Below are 13015 nucleotides of genomic sequence, written 5' to 3' on the forward strand. Positions count from 1 at the left end.
TATTGGGTAAAACTGCATACAATAATGTGTATATCAGGGGGGGAATACACTAATATGCGGATATTTTCATGAGGATTTTTTTGGGGGGAAATGCCCAATGATATGGAGAACTGAACTTAAGAATGGAAGAATAAGAAACCAAGAGAGACAGAAACAGACAGATTTACCCATCCGTACCCATCGCTTACCTGCGTTTGTGCTGACCCATTGGTCATGGGCTGAGGAAGTCCACCTGAAGGCAAGAGAGAAAGAACCCCAGTTGAATACAGTCATGTGGAAACTCAACAAATGTCCTGATAATAATTTATTATTTATACCCCACTCATCTGGCTGGGCTTCCCCAGCCACTCTGGGCGGCTTCCAACAGAACATTAAAATACAATAATCTATTAAACATACCCCCCCAAAAAAAGGCTCCCCATGAAGCCCCACCAAACATTTGCAGGTGAGGGTTGTTCCTATGTCCTTCTGAGGGCCAAACCAGCTGTGACTTTGATTGCATGAATGCTGCACTTCGGAGCTTCCACCTATTGACATCAGGCGGGCGCCTTCACTGTATTCTTTCTGGCACCTGCTTAAAACATTTTTGTTTAGGCACAGTGCTTTGCAGGCACCATGGCCCAGCTGTCTGCCAGGTCTTGCAAAACCCTGTGCCTTTGCAAGTGCCAGGGACTATGGCAACACTTGTCAAGGCAACTTCACTTTTAGCAGAGAGTTGCATTTTTGCCACATGACATCAGGTATAGAGGCACCTGTAAGATGGAGGTTCCCCACCACTGCTCTAGTGGGCTCCGGGGGGCATCTTTATAAAGTCCCTTTAATTTCCCCCACGAAATTAAGTGAAGGAAAGCAACTTCATAATTTTTCTGCAGAAAATGGAGCATTTTCATAATGTATTGACAGGAAAATATAAAACTATGCACACTCTTAAGAACGTTGTAGATCATTAAAGTAGATACATTAACTCTATTTAGACACATAGTATTGCATTCGCTATGCCTATTCTCCTTTTTTGTGCATACGCATTGCTAACATTTCTTTTCCTTTCTTATTGTTATTATGTTTTCACTGACTTGTATCTTGACCGATGATGATGAAGATAATAATAATAATAATAATAATAATAATAATAATAATAATAATAATAATAATAATAAAAACATCCTATCAGGTATTCTTTCAGATATATTTCAGGAATATCTTCAGGCATAAATGTTATTTTATCAGGTCAGATCTTTGGAACTGGCACTTTTACAGGTGCTGCATAATACCCATTCAACATCTGGAAGAAACATTTTAGTGCATCAACTTCTACACTTTGGAACTCCCTGCTTATTGATATCAGGCAGGCACCTTCACTGTACTCTTTTCAGTGCCCACTAAAAACATTTTTGTTTAGACAAGCCTATGCATATAGCGTATTGTTATTTTAAATTTTTGAAAGTCTTAAATTATTGTTGTTAATATTCTCATTGATAATGTTATTGTTTTGTCTCCCTTGTAAACCACTTTGAATGTTAGGAGATATTTATCTCTCTATATGTATATATATATAGAGAGAGAGAGAGAGAAATATATATAAATACTGCATGCAGGCCCTGCTTGAGAATAGGATGCTGGACTCAACGGGCCACTGGCCAGATTCAGCAAGGCTGCCTTTATGCTCTTGGATAAATTAGAACCAAAGTCCCCACAAGACCTCTGACGATGAGTAGGAATCCGAACCCAGGTCCACTGTGGTCCAACACTCTACCTGCTGTGTGGTCTCTTCCTGTCCCAGATTTAGCCCATAAACCTATTCTACAACATCAGGAGCAAATGGAGGAACCAGACCATCTGTAACAGTCAACATGCAGCAACGATTTCATAAACAGAAGCATCCCTACTGATATCCTGTGGATGTGGGCTCTAAAGGCCTCTTCACTCCTGCAAGACTTCCTCCTCTTTCTCTCCTTTGCCTGTAACTCAGCAGCAGCTGGTCTGGCCCTCCTCCTCCTCAGCTATCGCTTGAAAACAGGCCTCAGCGCTCCAAGAGACAACCCGAAACCCTTCATACTTTCTGGGACTGGGTAACCATACTAGCTGCATCTCCTCAAGAGGAGAACAGGGGCTTTATTATCCACCATGCCAAGAAAGAAAAAGAGTTTCTCCCTGACCCTATCTCTTATTTTGCTCCTGCTCTCAGCATCTGACACCATTTCTCTACATCCACCGCCCGCCCCCCTCCAGTTCTAATTGTTCCAAGTCGTTCTTTTGGATTCCTCTCTCCACTGAAGGCCAGGAAAAGACAATCCAGCACTGGAGGCAGAACTCAGCTTAGTTAGATAAGAAACAGCTGTGTTAAAAACACACAGAGCTCTCCATTCAACCCAGCCAAGGAAGGAGGATTGGGGGTTGCAAGGAGAGCAGGAATATGGATGCTTGGTGGAACCCAGTGGTCTCTCCACCCCCCCCCCCAAACTCTGGCTAAGCAACAGCTTACAAAACTCAAAAACTGCAAGGCCAGTAGAGGGGGTATCCACTGCTGGCTTTTTTAAAAAAACGGCTATTTTGCAAAATGTTGCTCTCTACTTGAATCCAGGCCAGTGGCTGGTGCTTCGTTTGTGAAAGTGTCTGGAGCTGAAACCTGGCAGAGCTCTTCTCCCCTTCATCCCCAGTGCATGGAACCTGGTTGCAGTTTCTGTGATGAAGGGGAAAACTCTGCACATGCCCAGAGCAACTCTGTTCCTTGGCAAGATTGGAGTGATTGCAGAAACTTCAAGCAGAGAGAGATGATTCCAAGATGTTTCATTGTTAACGGGTACTGCAGACAAGGAACATGCTTTGACGCTAACTAAAGAGCAGGCTATCCAAACTGGGTGCCTTCCAGATGTTTCAGACTACAACTCCCATCAGGCTCAGCCATCACAACTGTTATGGAGTGTCAAGCTAGGGGGAGACTGCAGGTTTAAATCCCCACTCGACCATCTTGCTCACTGGGAAAACTTGGGACAGTCATTCCTTGCAGGGTTGTTGTGAAGATGAAATTGTGGCGGAGAAGAGAACCTACGTATCCCACATCCGCACTATTCATTTAAAGCAGTTAACCTGCCACTTTACACAGTCATGGCTTCCCCAAAAGAATTCTGGGAACTACAGATTGTTTTGTATCTCACCGCATTATACTTCCAGTCGTGTGGTGAGAACCACAGTACAAAAATCATATGAGCCCAAAAAATTATATAATGGGGGTGTCGGGTTTCCCCCTGCTACTGGGTACATAATAAAGGGGTGCTACTCTACTGAAAAAGTGTCATTTGTTTTCATTCCCTTTGCTGTACTTTTATTGGTTAGGTTCTCTGGTAATACTAGTCTGTGAGGGGAACAGAGGTCTGCTAACAAATTTCAGCATCCATAGCAAACTACAGTTCCCGGGGGGGGGGAGCTGTGGCTGTTTAAAGTACAGTGGTACCTCGGGTTAAGTACTTAATTTGTTCCGGAGGTCCATTCTTAACCTGAAACTGTTCTTAACCTGAAGCACCACTTTAGCTAATGGGGCCTCCTGCTGCCGCCACGCCACCGGAGCACGATTTCTGTTCTCATCCTGAAGCAAAGTTCTTAACTTGAGGTACTATTTCTGGGTTAGCGGAGTCTGTAACCTGAAGCGTATGTAACCTGAAGAGTATGTAACCCGAGGTACCACTGTAGTATTATTGTGCTTTAAATGTATAGTGCAGATGGGGCCTATACAGGGACATCTATCTCCCTTGCAAAATCCCTGCCCCCTCTGCTAAAGTTGGTTCTAGGGAGGAGAAATGTTTTACCTCCGATGTGCTCCTCTGTAGGGGTGATACCCAGTTTCTTGAAATACTCGTCTGTTTCTGGGTCCACAACTAGCAGTGTGGCTTCATGCTCCTTGGACTTGATATGTGACACTACCTCAGAATGCTTCAGGCCCTCGACGTTGATCCCGTTGACCTGAGGGAGAGAAAACCAGAGAGGTAGGAGGGAGAGAATGAATGGGTGGATTACCACAATGCATTTCACATGGGGCTGCCTTGGGAGACAGTTTGGAGATCTTTGGGGTATCTGGTTGGCCCCTGTGAGAGCAGGATGCCGGACTGGATGGCACCTCCCTTGGCCTGATCCAGCTGGCCTCTTCTTTTGTTTTAATCTAGCATTAGATTTTGTAACAAACTGCTCCCCCCCTTCCAATAGATAGATATAAAGAGCTGAAAGGTTTTGTCCCTTTTAGAACAAAGGAACCAACAGCAGCCAGAGGGGAATGGTTCTGCTATGATCTGCTATTTTAAACCAGGACAAAGGGGAAATTCACTCCACACAGCGGCTCTCACGGCTTTGACAAACAATCACTGCCCTTTTGTTGCTAGCCTAGGATAATGGAGCAAAGAGGATCATTTTGTTCATGCCGGGGCGCCAATTATCACCTGACAATGGAAGGCAATTAATCAGTTCATCATGTGGTGTGTTGCTGCTTTCTGCTTTGCCTGTTTTCTTTTTATTATTATTTTGGGGATTTGGAGGGGAAATGTCAGCAAACTAGTTACATGGGCAAGGTAGTGACATGCTTAGCCAAATGCTTATCCTGGAGCAAAAGCAGTCGTGAGGCTCTGATCCAGAATATGCTCCCCATCTGGATTACACCTCCCCCCAAATACACCGGACCTGGCTGCTCTTAGCCCCGCAAAGGTGCTGAGTTCACCTATCAAACCAAAGCTGTGGTTAAGTTGTTGCTTGGTTTTTTAAAGTAATTTCTCTACTGCTCCATCACCAGCATTTCGGGGTGTGGGGGCAGTCCATAAAAATAAACCATACAGAGAATAAAACAATTAAAAGTTGATCATAAAACCAACCACTATTTTAAAATATCTGCTGGAACAAGCCAGTTTTTGTCATGCACCTGAAGTTCAGCAAGGACGGGGCCTGTCTAACCTCAGGTGGGAAGGAGTTCCACAGGCTTGGTCCCACTACACTGAATGCTTCTGGTAGTTACAAACGATGCACCTGAGCTATGGGTGACCACCAACAGAGACTCCCTGAAAGATCTCAGTGATTGGGCAAGGATCTAAGGGATCAGGTGAGCCTGAAGTTACCCTGAACCACAGTTGCTAAACTCACAGCATATGACCTTTGGCCAGTCACTGTCAGCCTAGATTACCTCACAAGATTGTTGTGAGGATAAAATGGAGTGAGGCGAGGGAAGCACCATGTAAACCACCTTCAACTCCTCAGAAGTAAAGGCACGATTTAAATGTAGTAAGTAAGTAAGTATGTAAAAAAATAAGCTTGGAGTCCCCCAGCGAAGCAGACAGCACTCTGGTGCGGGAATACAAAACCCTCGGCTCTTCTGAGGGCCTCCATTTCCTAGCAACCACCCAAATGGCTTCTCTTGCCAGAGGCAGGCCCTGACCACTCTTCCACTACAGACTCAGCTGCCTGCCTCAAGTAGCCAACAGGAAGGTGAAGCTGGAGGGGAGCCAGAAGCCAAGGAGAGCTCTTCAAAGCCTCCCAAGGGCTTCTGGCTGGGACACTGTCTCCATTTGAACACTTGTTGTTGCCACCTGCAGCCTGCACCTTTGCAGGCAGGGCCCTGGCAGTTGCTTCAAAGCTGGAGACAGGTGCAAAGAGAAAGAAGACGAGGCAAGAAAAACGTGAAGCAGAGGCTGAACAGTTCCTCCCCCCCCACCTCACAAGAGCAGGCACCACAGCCCAAACAGAGGAGATGCTGAGCATCAAACATTTATGGGAGCCCCTAAGAGCTGGGATCAGGTTTCCAAATTCCACAGGTTCACCTCCTCCCCTCTTTGTGCACTTCAGGAAACGTGCCAGGGGGTTGCTAAATTAATAATCAGCCACCTATCGGTGACATATTGAGTGCTGGAAGCAAAATCTGTCTTCATGAACACACCTGCCTCCTAGGTGGCCTCTCCTACCTCCCTCTCACATACCCCTCCCTCTCATATGCACGCACACACACGCGCACACATGTACTGTTGCACTGCAGGCATTAAAGATTCAGGGGAGAGAAAGCGAGAGAGTTCTGTCGCTGCAGAACAGGTGTGTTCCTGCAGAGAGGGCAAGAAGAGGCAACCGCAGAGATGAGCAATTGTTCTCTCTCTCTCTCTGAAACATGGGGGTTCAGGGTTTCCAAACTATTTTTTTTTCCTGGAATTTAACCCTGCCTGAGCATCTCAGATGTTGGAAGCAGCTGCTCAGTGACGAGAGAATGCTACTCTGCACATGCTCAGAAGCACGTTTTCTTTCATGGAGAAACACTGCAGGAAGGCACCTTGCAACAAACTGACTGGAAACAGACAGAATTCAAACACCAACATGCAGGTCTTTGACAGTGTCATAGTGTGGGCTCTGCATAAAAAGGTGAATGAACAATTCCAGGGCAATGGGCTACTGTGGAAGTGTTCAGGTGGAGGCTGAGTGCTTCTGCTCCTAAGTCCTCCTCCCTTCAAGCTGTCATCCGTTACCTCAACGAGTTTGTCCTGCGGTCGGAGTCCTGCCTTGGATGCTGGTGAATCCGGGTCTACTGACCGAATGAACTGTCCGGGCCTGGCTTTCTCACTGTGGAGGTTGAACCCGTAGCCAGTGGGGCCTTTCTTGAGATGGCAAAGTCGTGGGCAGAGGTCCTTGGGTTGCCCGTTCAGATCCTGGATTTGGGAAGGAAAAGAGGCCATTGTTGTGTGGGATTGTTTCTTTCTCTTTCTTTATAGAAATAAAAAGTGTCACACAATAAGAAAAAATGCACTAAGGAAACAGCCCTGAACAGGAGACACCCACCCATCTCCACAAGGCCAAACAGGGGCAGATTAAAAATAGACTCAATTAGAGGAAGTGCATTTGTTAAAAACCAATTGTCCAATCCCTCCTGACAGAATAAATTTAATACGCTTGCTAAGTGACAAAAGGATAAAATTAGACCCACCCGTTCAGGGCCCTCTCCCACTTCAAAGCACGCCTGACCAACCAGATCTTAAATGAAACACCCTACATAGGATTATCTGAGAGGCTAAATGCTGCCAAAAAATGGGGTGAGCTGCCTATCGTTAGCTAAATGTGCGGACATTGAAAAAACAACATGTGTTCCTATCCCTTATGACTGTGGAGACTCTCCGTCCTTCTGCCTTCAGTTAAGAACAGAAGTAGAGCCCTGCTGGATCAAGCCAATGGCCTGTCCAGTCCAGCATCCTGTTCTCACAGTGGCCAACAAGATGCCCCAGCAGGAAACCCACACACAGGATTTGAGCACAAAAGCACTCTGTCCAACGGTGGTCTCCAGAAAGCATTCCTTCATCAACACTTTTCCTTGCTGAAAATTTTTCAGATTACTTGAACCTGAAAGTTGGAAGCAGAATAAATGATGCAAAACTAAGATGCCATGGTGCAAATACATGCAATTCACATAACCTACTCCAATTGCAGAAGTGAACTTCTTTTCCAGCAAAATAGTCTCTGGTTTACAGCAGCAGCTTCCCAGGAGCTCTTGAAAATTGCTACAGGTCAATAGGCAGACCACTTAATGTCGCAATTGCAACGCACTATTCTAGGCGCTGCATGGTTTTGGCATCACAATTTTAATTCCCACAATTCAAAATGCATTGCAATCCATTTCTGATTGCTAATCCTCCCTTGGCCTCTTTCAAGTCACTTCATCCCACCTGCCACTTCCAGTCTGTCCCAAAGCATCTGCTACCACAGTCCATCACAGCTGTGGGTCCTGATCTTCACAGGCATGCTGTGGACCACCTGAATTAAGCTCATGGACCACTGGTGATCCTCAGAGCACAGTTTGGAAACCCCCCTGGTTTACAGCACACCGGCAAGGCACAATTTAGAATGTAGCATTTTTCACAATCCAAAACATTAGTAAATTTGAATGGATCAGACACCCTTGATTTTCAAAATCAAAACATTAACACAGTGTCCCTCAGAACATAAGAAGAACCTGCTGGATCAGGGCTATGGGCCATCTAGCCCAGCATCCTGGCCAACCAGATGCCTGTGGGAAACTCGCAAGGAGCACCTGAGCACAAGAACACTCTCCCCTCCTGTGGTTTCCAACAACTGGTTTTCAGAAGTACTGACTGTGGAGGCAAGAACAAAGCCATCATGGGCAATAGCAACTGATAGCCTTTTCCTCTAGTCTACTCCTCTTCTAAAGCCTTTCATGTTGGTGGCCATCATTGTCCCCTGTGGGAGTGAGTTACACAGTTTAACTATGCATTGCATGAAGAAGTACTTTCCAACATTCAGCTTCATTAGATGTCCACAAGTTCTACTGCCATGAGAACATCTAGCATGTCATCTCTTTCTCGCCTTTTCTGTAAAATAAGAAGTCCCAAACACTGCAAAATTTCCTCACAGGGCAGTCACTCCATCTCCTTGATCCACTGATAACTTTACTCAGAGCAGACCCTTTGTTAACTTGGGAAACATAATTAACTTAGGTTCATTATTTTCAGTGAGTCTAAGAAGAACTTAGCTGGGGACAACCACTATGCAAAGAAGTTCAAGTGCTTGGTGAGTCCTAGAAATCTGTGGCTTTTCACACGTCAGTGTTTTTTCTCTTCCAAAAGGTTGTGGGTTTCCTGTGAGCGAACCACAGGTACCACAAGAACACCACAGGGCCACAAACAAGTGAGGTGACATATCTGGGGAGAGGCAGTTGTGGCTTGGGGGGGGACCGTTCCCATGTCAACACAAAGTCTTTACTATTTGAGCAGTGTTGGGCTGAGTTCAGCACTGGGGCAATTGCATCTTGGGGACCCCTGCCTTAGTATTTCACCCTTTTAAAAAGGTGCAAGGTTATATCAGCTATTTTTTTTTCTTTTACAGGAAATAGTGCCACAAGGTGGAATAAGCACATGGCCAGCGGCAGACAGTGGAAGCTCAAGCAGGTTATCTGGGACCCAAACAAGGCACCCAGCAGAGTCACCAGAGCAGAGGCTTTAATGTTGTCAGCACAGGCTATCTTTCCCCAACCTCGTACCTTCAGAATTTTGGTCTGTAAGTTGATGACTTACAAACCATGTTTTGTTGTTAGAAAACAAACCATTGTTGCACCACTGGGAAGGCTTTGCACATAAAACTAAATCATGGAAACGTGGAGAACTAAAGATTTGTGGGGGGATGAGAAAATGGGAGAAAAACTGAAACTGAAAGATTTGCCCATCACTTGTGTGAGTAACATGTCCTGAGATGAGGGCAGATCAAATGCTGGGATCCCCTTTCCTCCTCCTTTTGCCCTGCCAGGCATGCCAGCAAATTAGCAGGCTGATGACCTTCTGCAAATTATGTTCCCTTTGGTACCTTAATCACATTTGAGATGCCTCTCCAGATTTACAAAGACAAAACGCCTGAAAATGAAAGCCTGCCAAGTTTCTTGGCACAGAGGCCCTTGTCCCCCGAAATGAGAGCTGAGTGATGACACACAGGCGATAATTCCATTTGCGAGACAGCAAGAGAGGGCCTGCACCCGCCCCCAATCTGCACCAGGTGGCCTGCAGAGAACAGCAGCACAGACACAGCAAGAGAGGCTGTGTGGAGCAACGGGGAGAGTCTCTTGATTCTGGCCAGGATTCAGATCTTCTGCTTAGCTGCTAATGACAATGGCTCACTGGTAGAGCATTTGCTTTGCACACAGAAGGTCCCAGGTTCAGTCCCTGACACTTTCGGGTAGCCCTGGGAGAGATCGCCTGTGCCAGACCCTGCAGAGCTACTGCCAGTCAGTGCAGTCACTACTGAGCTAGAAGGGCCAACAGTTTGACTTGATAAAAGGTAGCTTCCTGTTATTTTAGGGGGGAACCATAGCTCGGCAATATACCACTGCAATTGCTATTATTATTATTATCATTATCATTATTTTTATTATTATTACCCACCCATCACCAGCGGATACCAGGGCAGATTACAATAATTAAAATTCAGGATTAAAAATAGTTATATTGTATTTTGAGGAATAGGATGGGGCCTAAAAACGCACATCTCAGGTGTCAAAGGCCAGGTTAAAGTGCCATGTCTTCAAGATTTGTCAAAATCCATATAGTGAAGAAACTGGGTATGCGTCTGTGGGGAGAGAATTCCAAAATTCAGGGACTGCTACAAAAAAGGCCTTCTCCTGGGCCGCCACCATGCATTTTGGCACCTTTCCGTGCACTGCTCTGGTTCGCTAAAAACAGCTTAATCACACTGGCCACATGACCCAGAAGCTGTCTGCGGACAAACGCCGGCTCCCTCAGCCTATATAGAGCGAGATGAGCGCCGCAACCCCAGAGTTGTCTGTGACTGGAACTAACAGTCAGGGGTACCTTTAACTTTAAGATACCATAACCAAATTTTGCATGATGGTTCCTGAGACGAATGTTTCCTGTCTATCTTTGCATACAACTAGATGCCATTCGAAGTAAGATTGCGGACCAAACTTTTCAAAACTGATTGTTTTGGTTTCTTAGAATTCCTGAGCGACGCCAGATACGAGGCTGCTAGCGATAAATAAAAATGTTCTCTCTTTCCCCTCCGCCTCTCCAGCACATTTGCCAGAGAAAAGAGTTACCACCTGATGACAACTCCCCAAGGTTTGGCTGCAAATTATCGCTGAAGAAAAAAATGGTGTGTAAACAATCCAATTACAAAGAATAGTTTCCAAATGACTGTCTGCACAGGAGGAGAAAGGAGCAGATTTTCTATTTACCTGCCTTTTTCTTTACAAAGAAGGGTCCCTCAATAGATGCTAATGCAAATAACATTTTTCAAAATACTCCTTGGAGGCTTGGATGTTGTAGAGCAGAGGCGGTAACTTGAGGTTACTAATGGGCCTCAGCCCCCATCAGCCAGCATGGCCAGTAGTCAAGGATGATGGGAACTGTACGTCACAAGGTCCATGGGTTAGCGCCCCCGACCAATTTAGGGCTCCCAGGTTCCTTAAATGGCTCCCATCCTTTATTAAGACAGATGAGTAGAAGGGTGAATTTTTGCCCATGAAGCTTCTCCCTCTATGGTGCTATAATGAGGAGAAAAGCTGTCCGGCTATTAAGACCTGCTCAGGATTCTTTCCTGCCACAAGCTACAAGTGTGAGTTGTTCAGTTATGGGAACTTCCCTTCTATGGGGCTCCCTGCTTGGATCCAGCTAGCAAAAGGAGAGAGAGAAATGAGCCCTGAAAATGGTGTCAGATGTGTAAAAACTACAATAAAGATACCAAACATCCAACCAGCTCAACAAAGAAATAGGTAGTTTCAGTTCAAAAGGGCATTGGGTTTTGCCTTGGAACTAACCTGCAGGAATTCAAGAGGCAATTTTAATGTTTTTTCCCCTACTAAGTGGAGGCCCAAAAGGAAGCTTTTACTACAATTTACAAAAGCAGTCTGTATTATTTATTGTTATTATTTATCAGTGCTATTTTTCAAGAAAAATAGCACACCTCCCTTGTTCTCTTATAAAAGCAATGACGCCCACCTGAGAGGTGCCGGAACTGAGTTCCGGCTGAAAAAAAGCCCTGATTATTATTACCGTATTTTTTGCTCTATAAGACTCACTTTTCCCCTCCTAAAAAGTAAGGGGAAATGTGTGTGCGTCTTATGGAGGCTGCGTAGCTATCCCAGAAGCCAGAACAGCAAGAGGGATCGCTGCTTTCGCTGCGCAGCGGTCCCTCTTGTTGTTCTGGCTTCTGAGATTCAGAATATTTTTTTTCTTGTTTTCCTCCTCCAAAAACTAGGTGCGTCTTATGGTCTGGTGCGTCTCATAGAGCGAAAAATACGATGTTTTGATTTGTTTTTAAATGTATCTGAATCTGATCATTAAAGTAAGACTTTACTGTTTCTACCCCTGGGAGGAAAGTCTCCACATTCTTGCCTTCCCCTCCAATTTCTTCATCACCCCTCTCCTTGCTGAGATTTCAAGGAACACTTCGCCCTTTATGAACTGACCCACACCCTGTGGTCATCATATGAGGCCCTTCTTCCTATGCTCCCTCCACAAGAGGCCCAGAGGGTAGCAACAGAATACGTCAGGCTTCCTCAACCTTGGCCCTCCAGATGTTTTGAGACTACAATTCCCATCATCCCTGACCACTGGTCCTGCTAGCTAGGGATCATGGGAGTTGTAGGCCAAAAACATCCGGAGGGCCAAGGTTGAGGAAGCCTGGAATAAGTCCTTTTCAGTGGTGGCTCCCTGTTCGTGGAATACTCTCCCCAGGAAGGCTTGCCTGGAACTTTCTTTGTCTAGTTTCAGGTGCCAGGTTGGATGGCCATGTAATAAAAAATGTAAGGTCTTCTTTAGTTGTGATTCTTGCATTGCAGGGGGTTGCAGTCCAACAACCTCTGGAGGGTCACAGCCTCCCCATATCCATATTAGGGAGAAAGCAAAAATTTGTGGGCAGGGGTGGCTGGGAATCTGGGACCATGGATACTTGTCTTTTCTTTGGAAATCGACAACAGATAGCCTCTTATCATGAGAGAGGCAAATCAGGGCTTACCACACAGATATTCAGGGTAAATGTTTGTGTATCCTCTTAATCAACAGTTAAATTGCCTTGAACGGTTATTTTGCTGGGGTGGCAGGGTAACAATAAATAAACCCAATGTAATCTAATCTAAAGCAGATTCCAGCATTGTATTCCACAGTCTGGCTGTTTGTCTTCCACAGTGAAGCAGGATGTCATGTTATTTATTTCTAGCAAGACAGATTAATGCTGGATTGCGTTCAATTCCTCCTCCCCCTTTATTTGCTCTGCGCTCCATCATGTGATTTCTCACGTAAATGCTCACCATTAGTGAGAAATATGCTAGGTATGAAGTCAGATGAGCCCAAGTGAAGGGCCTTTTTAAAATAACTTATTCTTATTTTTCCCCAAGAGGCAGAACAAATGCAGGGATAGCTGAAACATTTGGAAAATGTACACAGTATGAACATAAGGAGCTGCCTCATACTGAGTCAGACCATTAGTCCATCTTGTTCAGGGTCGCCTGCACTGACCGGCAGCTGCTCCCCAGAATTACAAATATGGA

The 13015-nt window shown here is 45.4% G+C and overlaps 1 protein-coding gene across 2 annotated transcripts in view; it reads right to left on the bottom strand.

Annotated features, from left to right (window-relative positions):
• NHERF2 (NHERF family PDZ scaffold protein 2) overlaps positions 1-13015 on the bottom strand; it is a 66124-nt gene that overhangs the window by 10654 nt on the left and 42455 nt on the right. For both annotated transcript variants that reach the window (XM_081170920.1, XM_081170919.1), the window contains exons 3-5: positions 6483-6662; positions 3804-3957; positions 189-232 (exon numbers count right to left, since the gene is read on the bottom strand). In XM_081170920.1, coding sequence (XP_081027046.1) covers positions 189-232; positions 3804-3957; positions 6483-6662 — 378 coding nt within the window. The remainder of the gene's footprint in view (positions 1-188; positions 233-3803; positions 3958-6482; positions 6663-13015) is intronic.

Source organism: Podarcis bocagei, assembly GCF_964188305.1.
Source record: "Podarcis bocagei genome assembly, chromosome: 14".
Lineage (NCBI taxonomy): Eukaryota > Metazoa > Chordata > Lepidosauria > Squamata > Lacertidae > Podarcis > Podarcis bocagei.